The following is a 21,773-nucleotide window of genomic DNA, read 5'->3' on the forward strand; positions in this document are numbered from 1 at the left end:
ACTGATGACAGCGAGGGAGAAATGTCGGATTGAATGAATGTTTTTTGGAGACATTTGATGTTTGTGATGTGTACCAGGCCAGCCTGGCAACATGTTCTGTATATAGTTGCTTTCAGAATCTGTGAGAAAGTTCTACTTTGTTCCTTATAACTTTGTCTATTTGACTAATTGTTGAGGGTTGATACAATTTGTTGCTCAGCCTACCATTTCAGCGGTGTGACCTTACCAGGCTTTAGAGTTATTATGTTCTCTGGAGGGACTTGAAATAATGTTTAGCTTGTTTTATTGACATAATTGATTTCTGTTTGTGAAGAGCTTTAATTTGATACCATACATGATGGGTTTATACAGTAATGTGCATCTAGTTATTTTTTATGGTCAAAAAAAGGGGGCGTGGTCATTAAAAAAAATGCTCAAGGGTGCCGGAGCGGCACCCGTCAGATTCTGAGTCTACACCCCCTAAACTATCAATTTATGCAAAAAAATTGCATTAGTACCTTATGTCACACCTATCCTGGGGTTCTACCTGACTATAAGTTTCTTTGCAAGTGTTTGAAGTGAACCCTGATTACCAACATTGTGCTGGATTACGTTTAGGCCTACAACAATCTGCTTTGCAAATACACATGCAATGCCTATGTAGGCTATGTGACAAAATTGCTGTTTTTAATGATCTTGTTATTTCCAGATACTTAGGCCTACTACTATATCCATATATAACTATACTGTCTTTCAGATATTTAGGCTACTGCCACTGAGAAATGTAGCCAGTAATGGTGCTCACTGAAATTACCCTTTGGTTAAATGCATCCTTCCATAAAAGGTTCATTTGATATGCCTATTTTGCCTGGGAAGGCCTACCTCTGGGCAGGTATAGGTGGGGTCATCGTTAGTTGGTGTGAAAAGCATCCTGCCATGTCTTTGGTTACACATTCACAAAACAACATAGATGAGGGAAGCTGCAAATGGAGTGGCTTCAAGTATTTGGGCTATTTGGATTTTTCGTATGTTTTAGTGGAGCACAGACCACTCAAAGGTAGGCCTGTTTATCCTTTGTTTTTGTTTTATGTTTTACAATGCATTTCTGTTTGACTTAGAAAGAAGATATGTAGATTTTAGAGGGGGGTGTATTAAAATGGCAGTTACTCCTCCTATGCCTTCTTTATGACATTTTGTCAGACCACTGTGCAACTGTTTTTTTAATAGGTCACTTTAAACTGTATCCTTCCTGCAATGTTAAGCCTAGATACACCATACCAATCCAATACAGTGCTGTAATAATAGCAATTGTGTAGTAATAGCAATTTCAGAAGTTAGTAATTTTGTAGCACTTCAATTTTAAAACCCTTCTTTATTGCATTGGGATTTTATTCCCAGATCCTCATAAGATGTGGATATTATTTCCAGAATTCTCTCAGTAATATTTATTTGTTATTTGTTTCCACTAGTCCCAGTTCTAGTCCATCGTACCTCATCACAGGACCTAGGGTGCTGCGCTATGGCATCCCAACTTCACTCTCCGTCACTGTCCTGAGAGACTCACCTGTCCGTGTGGTGTCTGAGATCTTCAATCTAAACATGAGTATATCCAAGACAGAGAACATCATTCCCGGAGGTAAGCCTTTTTTTATTATTACCATAGCACATGTTGTTTTCTCATTACTGCACTATTTCAGGGTACGAAAATTGGTATTTTGATATTATAGATATCCAGTCATATTCATATGTGTGAAATTGTTGAAGCTTTATAATTTTTTTTTTATTTATTTGTAAGGTTCCACTGGGTTGCAAGAGTTACCTGCTGTAAGTAAACTTATGCTCTCAATCTTTTCCTCTCCTCAGTCCCATCTTGAAAGTCCTTAATCTGCCATAATCTCTTATTTAAAAGTATGTGCCTCTCGTGAGAAAATGTCTGGCCAGAACCATTGTTGTCAGGATTAGGTCTTCTAGAAGTATTGTGTCATGGTTTATCATGGGTGGTTTTGTTTGTCTAAAGGTCAGAACTTTCATGATGCCCAGTGTCAATAAAAAACTGCAGAATTTGGTTATCATCCCTTATGAAGGAAATGTCAAGGTTGATCGGGTGGCAAAATGATTTCACCTACTAATCCTTGGGCAGTGAATTGAAGCTCAGAGAGAGCTTTGTGGATTTGAGCAGTGTGTCTTTACTGTCTTGAAGCTCAAGAGGGAATTCTGCTGTTGCAATGATCTATTGTCACAACCTAAACAACAGCCAGCATATCAGTTAACATGAATGTGCCTCTGCATAATGCCCTCCCCCTTTAAAAAAGAACTACACTGAAATGAGAAGAAAGGGACAAATTAGTTGCCCGACGAGAAATCACAGTAGCGCAATAAAATGTATGTAGACTAATTTGAGATTCTTTTATTTACAATGTACATTTGCTTATTGACATGTTTTTTTTCTGTCTATAAATAGCATTTATTTAATAGGTATGATTGTGGTCATTTTCCATAGGTCCCTAAGAGTGATATGAGCTACTGGCATCCCTATGAACTGGTTATCAAGGGCTACGATGGAGGCAGTGTGGTATTTACCAACTCCACCTATCTAAGATTCAGCCCCAGAAGCTCGTCCACCTTCATTCAGACGGACAAGCCCAATTACAAGCCTGGGCAGGTGGTGAAGATCCGGGCTGTGTCCATACATCCAGATGGCCAACCTTTTGAGAGCCAAGTAGACATGGTCATAAAGGTGTGTGTGTGTGTGTGTGTGTTTACAGAGAGAGAGAGTGAGAGAGATAAAGATATGATGATGGGCGTAACATACATACTGTAGACTAATAAGACTAATTTAGATAGATGCAAACATCTAGATTTGTCTTCTAGTTTGACGCAGTTTCAGGTGAGAAAGTGAAGAATCATAGACAACTTAAATACAATGTATGCTTTTATTGGATTGTTGTCAGTTTGGACATAAACAGTTTCAAAATGATGAATGTAAAAACTGCATGTATGACTGCAAGCTTCCTGGTGTTATGTGAAATTAGCCAGGGGGGAAAGTGTGTATTGCTATGCTTGTAGCCTACTGTGGTGGGAGACCGCATTGTGATGGGAGTCCGGTTCTGTGACAAACCCATGAATGGCTCAGAGGAGAGGCTTCCTCCTAAAACCTGTTTGTTGTGTTGATCCTGGGGGCCAGGACCCGAGAGGGAACATGATACGACAGTGGCTTTCTGTGGACAGCGTCTTGGGTATCATATCCAAAGAGTTTCAGCTCTCCCAGAACCCACCCCTTGGCATGTGGACAATCATGACAACAGTCAATGTGAGTACACCGTCAAGCGAGGCACTGTTATTTTCCACATGTAGGTTTTTTAAAAAGTAAACTTTTCCTAAAAACATTAAAAAAATAATGTTTTTTCTAAATAAAAGTGACGATTTCATACATTTTTAAAAGCTTTAGTCAGTCCAAAGAGGTACAGCATGTGGATGCTGTTATCATAATGGCCTTTTTAATGCATCTCCTATTGTTAAGCTCAAAGGCCTAATTTTTTTGTTTTGTGTTGTTTTGCTAGCATGATCAAGACAAACCATCATGAAATTCTGAAATGAGTGTTACACAAAACACATGTTAAATAAATACTCCAGAACGACATAATTGCAAACGAATGGTTGTGTTTTGGATGTTTGGGTAAAGATTATGCCGACCTTCCTCAATCTCTCCATGTTTGTGTACACAGGAAGCCACAAAGGAGAAACACTTTCATGTAAATCACTACGGTAAGCTGACTATTTACAGCACAGAACTTTAAGAGATGAATCATAAAACAGGCATACAGGCCGCATAAACAGAACAAACATTTATCACTTCTTTCAAAACAAAGTAAAACTATAGTTTTCCTCAGTGGACATTTGTGTTAGGGTGTGGTTACCATACATGGCTCTATTCCAGCAGTGAACCATGTGTGTGTTTTTGTGCAGTTCTACCTAATTTTGAGATAAAGGTAGAAGTTCCTGAGGTTATGCTGCAATATGAACCGTTCAGTGGAACAGTACATGCTCAGTAAGTAGTTTTACACATGCTTGCCCCCCCCCACACACACACACACACACAAAGTTATTCCTTGTGGTTTGAGGTAGTCTTGAATTTTTTTGTTTTGTTTTTATAAACCATCCTTCCTCTTCTTCTCTAGTGACATTGTGGTCTAAAATGTATTTTGTGTGCTTCTGCAGATATATGTATGGAAAACCAGTGTATGGGCACCTGAACATAACATACACACATTTTTTCCATGGCATTGACGTGGACTATCACGAGGAAAAAGAGGTACATTTGAAAGAACAAACAACTGTTGCCTTCTGTCATTTTTTAGCCTGTGGGTGATCACATTGTGTTTATGGTTAACACATTTGCCTTACAGTCTGAATGATTGATATGTCTGTATAATGAAGCCTAAACGGATTAGGGAAGTTTTATAATTTACCAACCCACAGATTGATGGTACAGCCGAGTTCACATTCTACATGCCGGACTACACAGAGTCTAAACGCTCAGCAGACTACATGTATCAGTACTATGAGGGCTATGGGGGAGACGAGTATGTTAACATCACAGTGTCTGTCACTGACTACACTACAGGTGACTCAGTTATATTGGCTTAGTGGATGCCTTGGTCTTTCAGCATGTATCATTTGGGAACTCACTTTTGAGAACTATCTGAACACAAAATGTACCTTATGTCTTCTTCTAGGGCTGACATATCACAGGAACGTAGTTGTTACTTTGGTGAAATGCCAGTACAAACTTGCGTTTCACGGATACCCCAATATTATCAAGCCGTCATTGAACTTCTCAGCTCAGGTCTGTAGATATTCCTCAAAAGCAGGTGCTAAAGCTTTGAAGATTAATGAGCATGTTTTCATTTGAAGATGCAGTCAATCAGAAATGAAGATGTTTGGGGCTTTCAATGGACATCCACCTCATCTCTCGCAGGTGAAAGTGTCTACCTATGACCGCAGCCCCCTTAGTATGGAGGACCAGGGGAAGATGTTGCGACTGTCCATCTCTCAGCAGAAGAGGAGCCCTTGGAGCTGGAGACAGGAAGATCTCGACATCCTGGTTCCCCGGATGCATAACATGTCCATGGACTACCCGGGTCCATCCGAGGAGATTCCCGTCATAGAGATGAGTATTCCAGTTCCAGCTGATGGAATTGTACCCTTCCACGTCCGGCTCTCGGACAAGGTCGCCACACTCAACATTGAGGTGAGGGAGAAGAGAACTTTCCCACTGAAACTGCCTAGGTTAAGGTTTCCAGTTTAGCCGTTACAGCCCTACTAATACAGTTTTTCTCAGTCGCTTTGGTGCTTTTCTCAGATCAGAATGAAAATTCTCATAACTATTAGTTCAACCTCCACAACATTTAGTCATTTGTGCACATCATAGTAGCAATTTCTCCTTCCTCTGAACAAATTGCAAATGCTTTTGAACATGTATCAGTTACTTTGTCGTGTCAGTCAAAATTAACTATACTTATGGATGCTGAATAGTCGTTCCCAATAAAACTAATAGTCTTCATTTCATTGCTTGAGTCATTACATACAAAACTGGTGAATTAGTTATCAAATTCTGTCACAATGCTGTAGAATTGCAAAGAGCATACAGTAAAACTGTGAAACATACATATTCAGTGTCTTGTACTCACTTACTCTCCTAACTACAGCAGTGTGTAACTTTACTGTAGTTTTCAAATGTCTGTACAAGTACTGTATAGTGCTGTCTTGAGCATTTTCAGGTAGTGTCACCGAGTTCTGACCTTTTTTTGCATGGGAAAACACTGACAGCATAAACTGTCGTAATGAAAACATGACAAAGCCATTTGACTATCTTGTTCATAAACGATGGTGTCAAGACTTCTCATTTTGATGACACTGGCAGTTTCATTGACATAAATACTTGCTTTTGAGGAGTGGACTATCCATTTTGAGCAAGTGACGTGCTTTCGCAGGTTATCCACTAGGTTTTGCAGTTTGCACTAATTGTTTTGAGAAATGCACTAACTGCTGTGCAAATGTCAATAGTGATGTGAGAAAAGCACCAAAGCGACTGAGAAAAACTGTAATATACTGTATACCCAGGCTAAGCTAATGGAGTTCTACAGAAGAACCACATGCATGGCTTTGTGCAATTTTTGTGCTGTCTCTCTCTCATATCCATCTACCCACCCTGTCTGTTTCCATAGGCTTGGTTTGAGGATGCCCACAAGGGACTTCAGCTGTATAACACCTACTCCTCACCAAGTCAGTCCTACATTCAACTACACAGACATGGTGACCCGAAGGTATTATTGGTTTTGGAGATAGATATAGTAGATAGATAGATAATGTAGGTAGGAAGATAAAAAGGTTTTATTTTTCATAATATTATATCTGAAATTGTATGATCTGTTTAATCATAATATTTCATGATTGTAAATTATATTGTTTCTTCCAGATAGGACATCGCTTACAGCTCACTGTCCTGAGCAGTTTTCCATTAAATGAGTTTCATTACCTGGTTAGTACAACCAACATTCTTTAATATATAATATATATCATATAATATATAATATAATATTATATATAATCAAGGCCATTCAAAGTGTTTGAATAGACATAGACAAGTCATTGAAAGTTCTTGAATGTGTATATTGTGTTCTAAAATTCTACCATCTCTGGAACCCAACATCCCTGACATTGTCTGACAAACCCTCAGAGTTCAACCTCTGAAGACTGCTAGTGGAGATATAGCACTCATTTGTGGCGTATTCCCCCTGTCCTCAGGTATTAGGCCGAGGCCAACTGCTGTCAGCAGGAACGGAGAGCTCCAGTTCTTTCTCTCTGACCCCAGACGAATCCTGGGCCCCTGAGGCATGTGTGCTGGTGTATTGTATCAGGCCTGATGGAGAAATCATCAACGACGTGCTACGTGTTCCCGTCCCCCAAGTCCTGAGAAACACGGTAATGTCCTCATTTGTGGAAGACTCTTGTGAACTGAAGCCTTGTGTGCTCTTTTTCTTCTAGCTGTCATCACCTCAGTTCCACTTCATGGATGTGGTTTGTGGATTTGGCTTTGTCAATACTAATGAGGAACACAGTAACTTAGCAAATGACAGATGCTAGGAAATTGCACAGAACAATGAAATCCAAATCCAAAGACAGTTTTCGCTTTGGGATGACATGTGTCACAATGGCAGTCATGATTGTGGCCATTACATAACCTAAACAAAATAAAAACAAAACTGTGGGGAGATGTAACCTTAATGTGCACATTTACTAAAGTAAACAGCTGTTTTAATGCATCCTCGGTGAGAGCTTGAATATCCATTCTGTGCGACTGTAGGTGTCTCTGTCGTGGAGCCGAGACAGAGTGGAGCCCGGTGAAGAGGTGAGGCTGGGCGTGTCCGTGTCCGAGCCAGGATCGGTGGTGGGCATCCTGGTCGTGGACAAGGCCACACATCAGCCCGAGGATGACAATGACATCACACAGGACAAGGTGAGGAAGTCTCTCACCAAACAACTTAAATGTGCTTGATTACATTTTAAAAACAGGGAACAGCTCTATTGTCAGTCTTTCCAACTTGCTTCTTTAGCTAACTACTTTTTGCCCTATTGCAAAGATGAGAGATAAGACACAGGTGGTAGTATTGAGTTCCATTATGGTGTAAGTGTTGGTGAGAACAGTGAGAACAGGGCAGTGTGTGTATGTCTTTTATCGCATTCTCATAATTTACAGACAGCCCTTTACCATGTAACAAAAGTGAACAAAAACTCCCTTCAGTTGTTTAGGGCATGCATGACTCAGGCATTTTCCTTTTTATCTGCCTACTGTTGTAATACTGAACAAAAAGACATAACTGGGCCTAGTCATATTTCTTTCTTTTCTTTTGCTCTATAGTCATCCCCTAATCACTAATCCCAGTTAAACTGTTTATTTGTCAGTATTTGCAACTCTTTGCAACATTTTGAAGGATTTTTTATCCTCTTGTTTTTTCAACTAGATTTATGTTGTATCGGTTTCAGTGCTTTTCCCCTGTGTGTAACCCAAGGACCAGCTCCCACCCAAGTATCATTTAGGTGTAAAAGAAAAGGCAGAGAAGACGCTGTTTTTCAGCAACCAAACAAGAGGTTTTTCATCTAGAACAAAATGGAGTCTTTTGTCAAGTCCTCTGTTTTCTCTCTACAAAGGTTGTTATATGAATGGATTTAGTTAAAGTGGGGACATTTTTTGTTTTTGTTTGTGTAGGTTCTGGAGGAACTGGCTCACTACAACATGGGCGGAGGCTCCACGGATGTGAAGAAAATGGGAGATCCATACTCAGTCTTTACGGTAGAGTCTAGCTTCCCTGAGTAATCCATCTTATGTGTAGGCTATCACCTATCTGAGAAGTATTCAGTGGCATTGTGTGGACTTAAACAATGTGCATGTGAAATGCATTGTTCTGAGACTTTTGTGACTGTCCCAGGGTTCTAATCTCATGGTGCTCACTGACGCGAATTTAGACAGGAGGACCGACTGGAGGCCAGAGTTCCGTAAGTTTTTATAAGGGATACATCTGAATGGGCATTTCAGTTCTCATATCTTCACCATGATTTGGTATTTTTGGAAAAAAAATTGCTGACCGACTTCTATCCAACAGCAGGGGAGATAGTGATGTACAATGAGGAGATGGACGTTCCGATGAATGACGATGTAGTGGTGCGGCAGAATTTCCCAGAGACGTGGCTTTGGTTGGACACTGACCTCGGGTGAATAAAAGGAAACGCCAGACACACACTCACTCATAATCACTCATATCATACAGTATATCACATGTCAACGAGATGTTATAGCAGGTCAACATGCCACAGCTAGTGTAAGCGACAAACTAGCGTAATTTCCCTCCTATTAACTGATGTTTATGCATGCAGGTGGGCTATACATGGGAATGCATTTCTTTTCTTCATTCTTATTTCTGATTAAAGCACGATCTGATTCTGATTTTTCGGCATGTGAAATGGGATTATATTGCGATTCAGGGGAAATCACATTTTCTTTCAATTCATTTGCATAAGGGTGTGCAGCAGCTGGAGGGGACATATTATGCAACATTGGGAGACCGCACACCATTAGATTCCTTGCCATTGTGACTATAAATGTGATTCATAATGTGAATGTGCTGTTCACCTTTGGGTGGCGACACTTCCCTACCAGTACGCAATATACAACAGGGTAAAACGTATATCTGTATACAGCTTAAATCAACACAATGGCTTTATTCAGGAAGTTAGTGTTTATTTTACTCAGTCTCTTCCACGTGTTTTTCCTCAGTGGCTCCACGGGGAAAAATTTCTCTGTGACTGTGCCAGATAGCATCACATCCTGGGTGGCCACTGCTTTCGTCATGTCCGAGACGCTGGGCCTGGGGATCGTCAACTCCCCAGCAGAGGTAAAGTGCTAGTCTGTCCTCGCTCCTCCCATTAAATATCAATATTATTGCTCCTCCCATCAAATATCAATATCTAACTGTGCTCATTTACATAAATTAAATGGAACTTTCACAGGTCTGACCATACTTGAAACTGTCGTAGATTGCCGTAGCATAGCCTTGCTTTCTTATAAAATAGATGGGTAACACTCTATAATAAGGTGCCATAATAAATAGCAAACTAGTAATTACCTAACCCTTTGTTAATATTTGTTAATTGTTACTAACATATCTATTTGGCACAAGTTAATAGTTTTTTCACCATTAATTAAATATTAGTTGTTTGCATAAAATCTGTATGTTAATGTTTTAGCAAATCTATTAACTAATATTGTATTAATATGTGTTAATAATTAACTAAATGTCTTTTTGGCACTAATTAACAGTTATTTCTTACATCATTTAAATGTTAAATGTTTATTTACAAACTATATGTTAATAGAAAAGTTAATGACTTATTATTATTTAACTAATTGTTATTAAACTGTGCTTCTGCCTATCCCAATATGAACCACTCCCCATAGGACCCTTACAATAGATAGATAGATACTTTATTGATCCCCAAGGGGAAATTCAAGAAAAAAACACGGAGTTACCTTGACATGCTGCCACTCTTGTCGGCGCCGGAACCGCTTGCAATTAAGTTGGTTAAGCTTAATTAATATATTAGTAGTATATAGCTATAAGCGTGGGTCCCCTTATAATAAAGTTGGTTAAGCTTAATTAATATATTAGTAATATATAACTATCAGTATGGGGGACCCTTATACTAAAGTTGGTTAAGCTTAATTAATATATTAGTAGTATATAGCTATCAGTGTGGGGCCCCTTATAATAAAGTTGGTTAAGCTTAATTCATATATTGGTAATATATAACTATCAGTATGGGGGACCCTTATAATAAAGTTGGTTAAGCTTTATTAATATATTAGTAATATATAACTATTAGTCAGACGGTGAAGGGACTGAGACCAAAACTGGCTTATCACATTTATTCCTTTAGGAAAAGTTAAAACAAAACAGGCCTTCAGGCACTGGCATACATAAAACAGCATATGCACAAGCAAAATAAAAATAAGTAGTTGAATGGGCTATATTAGGCTACATGCATAATTCCTATAGGCCTACCATCACTGTCAGACCTACTAGCAAGGGAGACATGCGACATGGAATGTTCAGGTGCACAGAACGACAGTTTATTAATAGGCTATTCTGAGACTAAACACTCACAGACGTAGACCATACAGAGGTAATGCATAAACATAATGCTAAACTAAATGTACATTAATTTCTTGCTAGACTGAATTGCACTAACTAATTGAACTGGTATTATGACACCCGACAGGTGTCATAATACCAGTTTTGGCCATGGGAGGCGGTATGCGAACAACATAACCGCCAGCCAAACTGCAATACATGAATAACTTGCACGGCTTGTGGGCGTACTTGAACCAAAGAGTATACACCTGTTGTGTGGCTGTGGCTAGTAATTTAGCATGCTAATTCAGGTTGATATCTCTGCAGCACTATACCTTGTCATTTTTTTAATGACATCATCGCCCTTATTTCTTCGCATTCTTTTGATGCATGTAGCTCATTTTTATTTGGATATTTTTACCTCAATTCTTACACATGGCACCTTTAACTTTTATATTAGCATATAGTTTGTAAATAAACATTTAACATTTAAATGATGTAAGAAATAACTGTTAATTAGTGCCAAAAAGACATTTATTTAACTATTAACAAATATTAATACAAAATTAGTTAATAGATTTGTTAAAACATTAACATACAGATTTTATGCAAACAACTAATATTTAATTAATGATGAAAAAACTATTAACTTGTGCCAAATAGATATTTTAGTAACAATTAACAAATATTAACAAAGGGTTAGGTAATTACTAGTTTGTTATTTATTATGGCACCTTATTATGGAGTGTTACCAACAGAGGCCATGATTTAATCTGTGTTGACATTTATAATAAACTCTCAAACTAAAGTCTCAAAGTCTCAAACTAAGTATTGGCGAATTATTAGTAACTCTTAAATTCATTTAGTAATCACAATCACTATTTTTCATAAACTATCCTCTTTTGCTTAAATGTAAGAATGTTTGTTTTGTTTTTTTGACCATGTCCACAGCTCACAGTGTTCCGGGACTTCTTCCTGGCCCTGAACCTCCCAGCGTACATCATAAGAGGGGAACTGCTGGTCCTGGAGGTCAACCTCTTCAACTACTTAGACGAGGACCTAGAAGTGAGTCCTCTGGCCTTGTCTGTGACCTCACATACCAAATTGCTGTGTCCTGTGGAAATGTGGCCCGTCATATCGAAAATATGTTGTCTGTAATGTTTATTATTGTCTCTCTGTGTCTGTCTGTCTTCTCTCTCTCTTTCTCTCTCTCTCTCTCTCTCTCTCTCTCTCTCTTAGGTCATGGTGATAGTTGCAGAGAGCGCGTCCTTTGAGTTTGTCTTTCCGGACACTGATGGGGTCTCTATGGCCTCCACACGCACAGTGTCTGTGTGTGTGGAGAATGGCACCTCTGTGCTTTTCCCCATCAGACCCACAGTGTTGGGGGAGATGCCCATCTTAGTCAAGGCCATCTCCTCCTACAACTCAGATGCTGTGTACAAGACCGTTCTTGTCAAGGTAGAATATGAACTTCTGAAAGTGTTAGAGTTAGACATCAGATTCTGCTTTCTCTCACTTTGCTGAAGTTTTAATTGTCACTTTTAAATCTTAGCATTATTCTGGAATGCTACGAAATGCTATTTTCAGATTTTTTTTTTATTGTGAATAGTTTTGGATAGGGTGTAAAAAATACATTACTGTAATGATAAAGCAACTTTCCCCACTTTCTAAAAAAGAGAATTTAAACTAGCATAGGGAGCTGTACTAACACAGTCAAATAAGGATCAGACGGGCTGATGTAAAAGAATCAGTTAAGAAACGAATGCCAAATAGCAACATTTATCATCATTATTCAATCATTGTTGAAAGAAACAAACTTAGTTTATTTTGCCTTTGTTTAGCTATTGAGCATTGTGCTTTTGTCATTGTGCTCATCACCCCATTATTTAACCGATTAATTCTGCATCTCCCAGTGTGTGTATCTAGTAAGTTTTATACATGATTAGGAGAGTATGATTTCCGGCCTGCTCTGCCCTTGTCAACAGAGAGCGGTGTTTGAGAAAGCAGCCCTCATTTGACATTTGAATTATGGGTGTTGTGTTCCACTTGTTTATTTATTTATTTACTCTACAGCCTGAAGGACTCGAGCAGTCGTTTACACAGACTTTGTTCTTGGATCTGCCTCCGACACAGTCTACCATTTCCAGGGAGATCTCTTTCACCTTCCCCCCAGATGTGGTGCTCGGCAGCGAGAGCGCTCGAGTGACTGCGGTCGGTACGTCTGCTCATCTGTCTGAAACCCCCTCCTCTTCCTCCTCCAGCACCCCCTTCCATCTCTACAACCCCTCCCTGCAACAGCATGCATTTCACACCGCTTGCGGTTAATGAAACACAGCATTTCCCAAACTGCCTGGCTTAGAACCACATCAGCATCTGATTAGCTTTCAATCACTCCAGAGAAGTGTTTTTTTCTCTCTTTCTTTCTTTCTTTTCTTTCTTTCTTTCTTTCTTTCTTTCTTTCTTTCTTAACCTCCAAATATGAGACTTTACAGCATCTGTAGGAAAGACTTTCATAGGCCTAGGCCACAAACACATTGAATCAAACATTTAGATCTAGTTGGGGGAAAAAAATGTGGATAGAAAAAAATGACATTGCAAAGGCTGAGAAATGGAGTGTTTTGCATGTTTACCAGCTGTGTGATTGCTGTTAGCCATGTGACAGTAAATGGCACGGATCTCTGACACGCTATGCTACTCAGCTTCGCATTCCCTTCACGCTTGTTTGTGATTGTTGTTCTCACAGCGGTAAACAGGCCGGCTGTTGTTTAGGTGGCCGGCCATGTAAATGCAACACTATTGAGCTATTGAGCTTATTTGCTTGTGTATGTCACCTTGTGTGTTCTGAGGACGTGGAGGACGGCGTGATTTATCAGGCAAGGGGTGATTTGGCCTTGTTCTGATCGCTGGCTTCTTGTAGCCTCCTCTTTCCTGTTTGAGTCTCTTGTGGTCTGTAAGGTTGCATCTTTTAAACATCAATCACAGACCTCACACAAGTCCACATGTGCGGTTCTACTAAATAAAACATGATCATCTTAGCTCCAAACAATAGAGTCTATTAGCAAAAAGCTTTACAAAGGAAATGATATGATACTGGAAATGTTATCTGGAAATGTTAATGTTTCATTTGAACATTAAGTAAGGAATGCATTAATGGTCAGAACCTCTTGAAGGCTACAGTTCAGAACCAGAAGTAGTGTGTCCTCGTGTAGCTCTGCTTTTATGTTGTTTAGCGTTGAACCACATTCAATTATTTTAACCAGTCCTCTTCTCTTATGTTTTTTTTTGTGTGGGTGGAAAGGTGACATCCTCGGACCATCCATCACTGGCCTAGAGTCTCTCATTCAGATGCCTTATGGCTGTGGTGAACAGAACATGATAAACTTCGCTCCAAACATTTACATCCTGCAGTACTTGGCTAACACTGGACAGGACGACTCAAAAACCAGAGGGCGAGCCATTTCATTCATGATGCAAGGTGCAGAGTTTTTCCTCCAGTATCCAAACCTGTCGTTTCACTCTATTTTGATTTGTAGGCATGTATGTAGCGTGTATGATAGACCACAAAACCCAATACCCATGCTTGCTTTTAAAAACAAAATATCGAGGTGATGGTCATCACAGTTGCATTAAAGGGTAAATTTTACTGAGGGCAGAAAATGGGTTTGATCAAGGTGAAACAAACAAGGACACATAGGTTTGATCAAGGTGAAACAAACTCCCAGGGAGATGATGTTGGGCCAAAGCCAAAATATTGTACGAAATGCTATCTCCTAAAAATGTGGTAAAATTGTAAAGAATGCTACTTAAAAATCACGATCTGGAAACAATACCGGATATACACTGGACAAATACAATGGCCTTTTGTGTGTACATGAGCCCACAGTGCCCATGTAAAATCAAATTACTAACACCAGCAGGTTAAAGTTTAACATTCAGAAAATCCAGACTCATTTTGTTATCTTACTATCTATCTATCCATCTATGAAACACTTTGTGGGCCCTTTGCTCTTCCAAGTATAGGGTTCAGGATTCAGCCCTTAAATAAATGTGATTTGTTTTTTTTTTACCTATGTAGGTTATGAACGTGAGCTCTCCTATCAAAGAATGGATGGATCCTTCAGTGCTTTTGGTGACAGTGACCAGTCAGGGAGCACATGGTATGTCCTTCTCTACGTGGTGCTGCCGTATGTACCTCTATGCATCTGACCAAATAGCCCACGCTGTGCAGATTCACACATGTAAAGACATCTAGACAAATAGCTAAATTTGCCCTGGCTCTCATATACTGACTTAGAAACTGTAATCCATGCTTTTGTTACATCTAGGCTGAACTATTGTAACTCTCTGTATTTAGGTCTGAACCAATCTACCCTTGCTAGACTTCAATTAGTCCAAAATGCAGCAGCTAGGCTTCTTACTGGAACAAAGAAACATATGCACATAAGTCCTGTGCTGGCCCAACTCCATTGGTTACCTGTCAAATACAGAATTCATTTTAAAGTTTTACTTTTTGTTTTCAAAGCCCTAAATGGAATGGCACCACAGTATATCTGTGACCTTTTAAGTCCCTGCTGTCCTTCTAGGCCACTGAGTTCTTCCTCACAACATTTTCTATCAGTCCCAAATGCAACCCTAAAAACTAAAGGTGATAGGGCTTTTTCTGTTGCTGCCCCTAGACTCTGGAATAATCTCCCTATAGAAATTAAGCCCTGTCCCACCATCTAAATCAAATTTAAAGACCCATCTATTTTCTTTGGCCTATAATGTCCATTAATTTCTCCCCTTGTTTTTTTGTTTGTTTGTTATTATCTTCTATTACTTTTCTGCATTATATTAACTGGCATCTTTAACTTTACTTTATCTTTCTCTAGGCCTATAGTAGTAGTAGTTTCAGTAACCATATGTTCTTTTATCTACAATCATAATCTGTTTATTATTATTATTATTATTACTACTACTACTATTATTATTATTATTATTATTATTATTATTATTATTATTATTATTATTATTATTATTTTGTATTTTTATTTTTTATTTTTTATTTTGTCATTTATATTTTTGTTTTTATTACTGTATTAATTTTATTTCTGAGCACCTTGGGTCAATTACATTGCGTTTAAGTGTGCTATATAAATAAATATGACTTGACTTGATATGTACTTTAATTTGAAGCCATCAGAATCACGACTTACAAAATCAAATCCTTTGTGTTCAGGTTATCGGCGTTTGTGCTGAGATGTTTCCTGCAGGCCCGATCATTCATTCCCATTGATCCGCGGGTGTTGGACAGGACCGCCATGTGGCTTACGGCCCAGCAGGACCCCAGTGGGCAGTTCAGCGAGACTGGCCGTGTGATCCACACAGAGTTGCAGGGAGGCCTGGACGGCCCAGTGTCCCTCACAGCCTACGCGCTCATGGCCCTGTTGGAGGATGACGCTTACAAGGTGGGAGAGTCATCACCTGAGGGGAATGTGATTTGTGGGGGCGTTCATTCTTACGGGGACAGTCACACTCTTACACACTGTGTTGGTCAATGTGGTTTGCGGGGACCTGGAGACCTACAGGCCCAGAGTCATTCTCTGACAATGTGTGAAGGCATGTGATTTCTTGAGACTTCCGCTGTCCGCACCCGTATCTTGACACTGTGTCGGGGAACGTGATTTGTGGGGACACCTTTCCGTCCCGCTGTTTTCTGACACATGATTCACGAGGACACATTACTTTTTATGTTCCCTCACAGAACATGTATACGAGCCAGGTGTCCATGGCGCAGAGTTTTCTAGAGTCCAGGGTGTCCCATGGGGTGTCCAGCGACTACAGCCTGTGTCTGGTGACGTACGCTCTGTCCCTGACCAACAGTGGGAGCGCGCGGGCGGCTTTGGATGAGCTGATGGGGAGAGCGGTGGAGACGGGTGGGTCACGGCAGGAGACTGATCCCCAGGCACCTACACCCACACGCCTGCAGTCTGGTCATAGACTGGACATGGTTGATCTTTTAGTTCAGCGGACAAAACAGTAGAAACACATATACCACATGCCACATATATTAATGAGGAAAAACAGTTTGAGCAAAATTGTTTGTGGGTTTTGTGTGTTTTTCCAGAGGTTTACGAAAACACGCTGGACCCATAAATTTCGGAATGAGGCCTCCATGCCTGTCGGTTTAAAAAAAGAAAATAGATGTGATGTGTTTCTGCTTGCACAGCTGTTCTCCTCAGCTGCAGAATTGTCTGAGTATGTGTGTGTGTGTGTGCGTGTGTGTGTGTGTGTGTGTGTGTGTGTGTGTGTGTGTGTGTGTGTGTGGGTGAATGAGTGCAGACGGGGTGCCGATGTGGAGCAAACCGGATGTTGGGCTTGCGGAGTCCTGGCAGCCACGCTCATCGGACATCGAGATGGCCGCCTACGTGCTGCTCTCTCTGCGGAGGCTCGGCCTGCTGGTGGAGGGCATCCCGCTCATGAAGTGGCTCAGCCAGCAGAGGAATCACCTGGGGGGCTACGGCTCCACACAGGTCAGTCTCACACGACCCGGTTTTCCACTCAGGCCATTACCACTGCCAGGTTCATGCTATGCCTCCAATGGCCCTATGTATCCAGCTGTTTTTTTGATGCCAACTCTTCTGTCAAAAACCCAGAGTGATGTTTAGTACTCTGTACAAAAGCAGGTTCAATTGAAAACAACTTTTGAGAAGAGATATGTTAGATTCTTTAGACAATCGCCACAAAATGATGTCACGGTTTGTACATATTACAACAAAGGGCTGTCTCTATTAAGTCTTCCCAAACTCTTCACCACATTTTTATCTGTGACCTTTGACCTATCCACATGTGTTTCTCAAAGTCCTTGGCCTAGGCAGCACCTGCTCTCTGTCAAAAGCACAGTGTGCAATGACGGCTATTAAAAGTAAGATGCAATATAGGCACAGGCACAGCATGGACTGAAAGCTCTCGGACCGTGCCATGAATCTTACAAGATCGAGGAAATACTATCAGGCTTATGAAACATGGGGAGTTGTTGATTTTCCAGCAGCCCACTGACTCATGCACTCACTTCTTCCATGGAGCAGAAAAGAAGAGTGAGTGTGTGTGTGTGTAGAGAGAGGTGGGGGGAGGGAGAGAGAGAGAGAGAGATGAGGGGGAAAGATGAGGGGGAATGATTAGATGGAGGGAGCAGCTGCTCTCCTCAGTGTCATGAGAGGGAGGCGGCTGGCCTGGCCTTAAAGGGGAACGCTGGGGGGTTCAAAGCAACCAGCTTGGATGCCGCTAAAGGCTTCGCACGAGCTGCGGGTCCTAATGGCTAGCATTCGAGTGCAATCTGGGTCCAGGACTGGAGACCCATATAACAGCACCTGCTTTCAGCGCTTACATGATACCTTGAACGTGACCGACTCGTGGATGCGCACACCTGCGCATGCACACCTGCGCTCAGACAAAACTGTGGATTGGTTGCAGGTGAGGTCAAAAGTCTAAAAGTTCAAAATGTATATAAGAGTATATAAGCACAGGTGTGCCTTTTTGACCTGCTTTAAGCTGTTGTGCCTGGATTCGGTCAGTAATTCTGTGTCATTTGCGTCATAAAACGCCCGTGTTGCTCTCCCTGCAGGACACTATTATCGCTCTGCAGGCCCTGGCGGAGTATGCCGTTTTCAGTGGATCGGAACTCATCGATCTCAACATAGAGGTTCAGACAGATTCCCTAAACACAGTGGCCACATTCAACATCGATGGGACTAATTATGGGCTCTACCAGACGCAAGAGGTCCTCCTTGTCGCTGTTTATTAAATTCCCAATTTTACATTTTCTATTTACTCGTGCAGTGAAATGAGCTGGAACCCTTGATAATGACATGGTTCTGTTCTGTTTTCATTCTAGATCGAGGCGGAGACAGACATACAACTGCAGGTCACAGCGGAGGGAAAGGGCTTTGCTCTCTTTCAGGTATCCGTTTTTTACTGGCAGAGAGCATGATAATCTCCAGGCCCCAGAGCTTACACAGTATCTAAGTCATCAATGTGATGTGAGCACCTCATATGGTTTTGATGCTTTTTATGGACCGTGATGCAACGGGCCGCTGCAGTGCCTCTTTTGACCATAAGATACGGACTTGATGCTCTGGAGAGCTCCCCACTGGTGGGAGATTACGGTGTCTGCTTCAAAAACTGGCCCTCGCAAGCACCATATTAGCAGCTGGAGTTCTCCCTGCAAAGAGCCTTTTTGCCAGTGCCTGGGAGACTCCAATTAGTAAGGTACTGCACTTGAAAGCAGCAGTTCCACAGCTGTGTGTGATAATCTTCTCCCTCTTAAGTCATTTCTGCTTACTTGTTCTATTAAAAAGCTTGTGTTTTTTTGTGCGGAGGATAACTGGGGTAAAGGCTGCGGGGGTTAAAGAGTGGCGCTGGTTCCTTTTTCCATCCGATGGCTCATTATTGGGAACCAACCAGCTGTCAGCCCTGTGTGACCGAGCCGTTTCCACTCACAGGTGTTTCCCTCCCACAAGCCGAGAAACCCCCACGACCCCACCCCACCCTTAGTATGACTTAATGTCCTTTAACCCGCTTTTTTTTTTTTTTGTTCAAACAGTCATCAGTCACAGATAAATATTTGAAAACGAGTCTGACCTGCTCAATCATGTCATTGTTTTGGTGTTTGTGTGGCTCAGCTGGCTTTGATAAAGTTTTACAGTCCCGAGCAGGCCTTTGTTGTCATGAGCTGGCTCCTGACTCTCTGGCTCTGCCTGACAGATGACCGTGTTCTACAACGTGGAGAGCGGCAGCTTCTCTCGGAGGAGGCGAGGAGCAGACATGCACGAGGCCTTCTCCTTGTATATAGACACCTTCGACATGGGCACTAAATATGTCCATCTTTTCATTTGTGTGAGGTAAAGTACCTAGTGACTGTGGGGTAATACAGCACAATACAATGCAATGAAATGCCATAGAAAGTCCTTTGTGAAGTTTAATTATTTTCCCACTTTTCTTCTGCATGGAAGCTCCATGATCTAGACATTCACCACTGAGACCTATTGCTTCAGTTGAATGCTTCCCATCTCTGTTTGCCTGACCTGTCTTCCACTAGCCTGTATGAGGGTCTGGGGCTGAACCGGACGGGTATGGCCATCCTGGAGGTGGGGCTTCTGAGTGGCTTTGTGCTGGCACAGGATAGCCTCCAGACGGATGACCTCGTTCGGAAAGTAGAGACCCAACCGGGAAAAGTCATCCTTTACCTCGACTCTGTGAGTTCTGCCACATATTGCGTCAACACCACTGTTGAATCAGTGCGTATTGTAAGCTAGCAGAATTTTGCTTGACGATAATGTTGTTAGTCCTGATACCGAGTTCTGTTTTGAATGTCATTTATTTAAACATGAATATGAGGTAGAGGGCGAATATAAATTCTTTCTCGTTCATTAAAAATTTATCTTTTCAGATTTCCACAGAGGAATTGTGCATTAACTTCCCCATATTGCTTGAGCACAAGGTGGCCAAAGTCCAAGATGCAGTTGTGGTCGTCTACGATTACTACGAGCCCCGTAGGTTGCCATTTTATTCTCAGTCTCCCCAGTCATAGTTATACATAACCTTTTTTCCTACGTATAGTCCTCTAATGGTTATTAGTGCTGCTTAATAGCTAATCCTAATTCTTACATATAGTAATACCACACCTCTGTCTATAAGAGGAAAGTAGACTTTGAAACAGGACCTCGTCTATTAATTAATTTCTTCTCTTTTTCTCTCTCTCTCTCTTTTGTTTCTTTTTTCTTTTTGTAGGACGGAAGACGGTGAGGACGTACAACTCCTGGATGAGGACGGACATGTCCGTCTGTATGTTCTGTGGGGAGGACTGTAGTGAGTGTGGAGGGTCTCACAATGACTATGACGACTACTATGTGTCGGCCTCCCCCTCTATGCACTGCCTGCGTGATGTCCACCTTCTCTCTGTGGCACTTCTTCTTCTGTCTCATGTCTGGTTGTAAAGACCTGTTGTATACATGCATATTTAGGACCTTTCTTTGTTTTTAAAAAGAACAAAGAGACAGTCTCATTTCAAACAGGGCCAAAAAGGGCAGCAAGCATAGCTAGGGATGTTCATAGTTTAATCAAATGGCTCATGCCATCTGGATACATTGTTGTACCATGTGAGTTTTAGTCACTTTTAATGCACTTTAATTATTTGAATTATTCAGTTGTTACCTTACGTAGAAACGTATAATGTCTTATCCTGAATATAAGCCATAGTATGGGTAGGCTGAACTGAAATTAAACAAATATGCTTTTGTGTCTTCCCTCTGTACAAAACTCTCCAGATTCTTTTTTTCCACATAAAAATAAAAGGAAGACAGTTAGACAGACAAACAGACAGCAGGGAGATGTTGAACGGCTTTTAGCGCTCTCTGTAAATCACAGCGCTTAAGCAGGTATGCTGCTCTGGTTCCGCTGAAGAGCGCCAACAAATCGGTCCCACAATCAAAGGGATTGAGATGTGAGTAAAGAGGGAAGAAAGAGAGGGAGAACTGTCCGACTTCAAAGCAACTCCAGTGTGATGGAGTGCCTCAGGAGCCACAGAGTTGGAGCAGATATCTTGATATTTTCCTCTCTTGATCAGGAAATGCAGACACTCATATTTCTTTGATTCCCATTAAGATGCTTGTCCTTTTGATGGAAATGGTAACAGCCCCAATGTAGAGATAATATATCAGTACATTCAACAACAACTTGATTTACTCTGCACAAGTCACCTACTTTTTCATTAATTTTGATGTCTGGATGTAATCAAGGTGGTCGTCATATTACCTTTTGAGATGGTTGGAGAATGTGATGCTCAATATCACTTTAATGAAGTCTCCTGTAGGGCCTGGATGCTTGACATTGTGTGACTAAGGCCAGACTGAACCAATAAGCAGCCGAGTCATGTACTTTCATTTCCTCTCATTCAGTGTAGAGCATAGCTTACTTGTGCTGAGTAAAGGTGACCTATTGAATATTACATCACCACCCATGTATTCCTATGATATTACATTCTTGTTGAAGTGCAAAGCATATGCTTACTGTAAATTCCATTTACCCTATGCTTTGATCCAAAGCACCGTTACACACTGAAGGTGCACT

General features: G+C 41.0%; 1 protein-coding gene across 1 annotated transcript; it reads left to right on the top strand.

The window, feature by feature from the left end:
• Nucleotides 1–965: 965 nt before the first annotated feature.
• On the top strand, nucleotides 966–20,756 carry cd109 (CD109 molecule). Its single transcript, XM_076271981.1, has 33 exons — nucleotides 966–1,036; nucleotides 1,449–1,615; nucleotides 1,775–1,803; nucleotides 2,480–2,716; nucleotides 3,164–3,289; nucleotides 3,705–3,744; nucleotides 3,946–4,027; nucleotides 4,198–4,291; nucleotides 4,459–4,603; nucleotides 4,716–4,825; nucleotides 4,958–5,230; nucleotides 6,207–6,305; nucleotides 6,458–6,520; nucleotides 6,787–6,963; nucleotides 7,346–7,498; nucleotides 8,249–8,332; nucleotides 8,469–8,535; nucleotides 8,643–8,751; nucleotides 9,314–9,431; nucleotides 11,619–11,732; nucleotides 11,907–12,125; nucleotides 12,741–12,882; nucleotides 13,966–14,142; nucleotides 14,743–14,824; nucleotides 15,886–16,114; nucleotides 16,411–16,582; nucleotides 16,989–17,179; nucleotides 18,271–18,426; nucleotides 18,541–18,606; nucleotides 19,410–19,546; nucleotides 19,744–19,900; nucleotides 20,095–20,197; nucleotides 20,436–20,756. Exons 1-33 carry the CDS (start codon nucleotides 966–968, stop codon nucleotides 20,639–20,641), a joined length of 4,395 nt encoding a protein of 1,464 aa, XP_076128096.1. The 3' UTR covers nucleotides 20,642–20,756.
• The last annotated feature ends 1,017 nt before the right edge of the window (nucleotides 20,757–21,773 follow it).

This window comes from Alosa pseudoharengus, unplaced genomic scaffold (genome assembly GCF_046254945.1).
Source record: "Alosa pseudoharengus isolate Yale_2024_CS ecotype anadromous, Long Island Sound unplaced genomic scaffold, YU_APseudo_1.1 YU_APseudo_1.1_scf_7, whole genome shotgun sequence".
Lineage (NCBI taxonomy): Eukaryota > Metazoa > Chordata > Actinopteri > Clupeiformes > Clupeidae > Alosa > Alosa pseudoharengus.

Excerpts from the sequence above, each read along its gene's own strand:
- cd109 (XM_076271981.1), top strand. The coding sequence starts at position 966 with ATGGAGTGGCTTCAAGTATTTGGGCTATTTGGATTTTTCGTATGTTTT. Across the intron at positions 3,290-3,704 it reads CAATCATGACAACAGTCAAT|GAAGCCACAAAGGAGAAACA; the intron begins GTGAGTACACCG and ends TTGTGTACACAG. Across the intron at positions 6,306-6,457 it reads ACAGACATGGTGACCCGAAG|ATAGGACATCGCTTACAGCT; the intron begins GTATTATTGGTT and ends TGTTTCTTCCAG.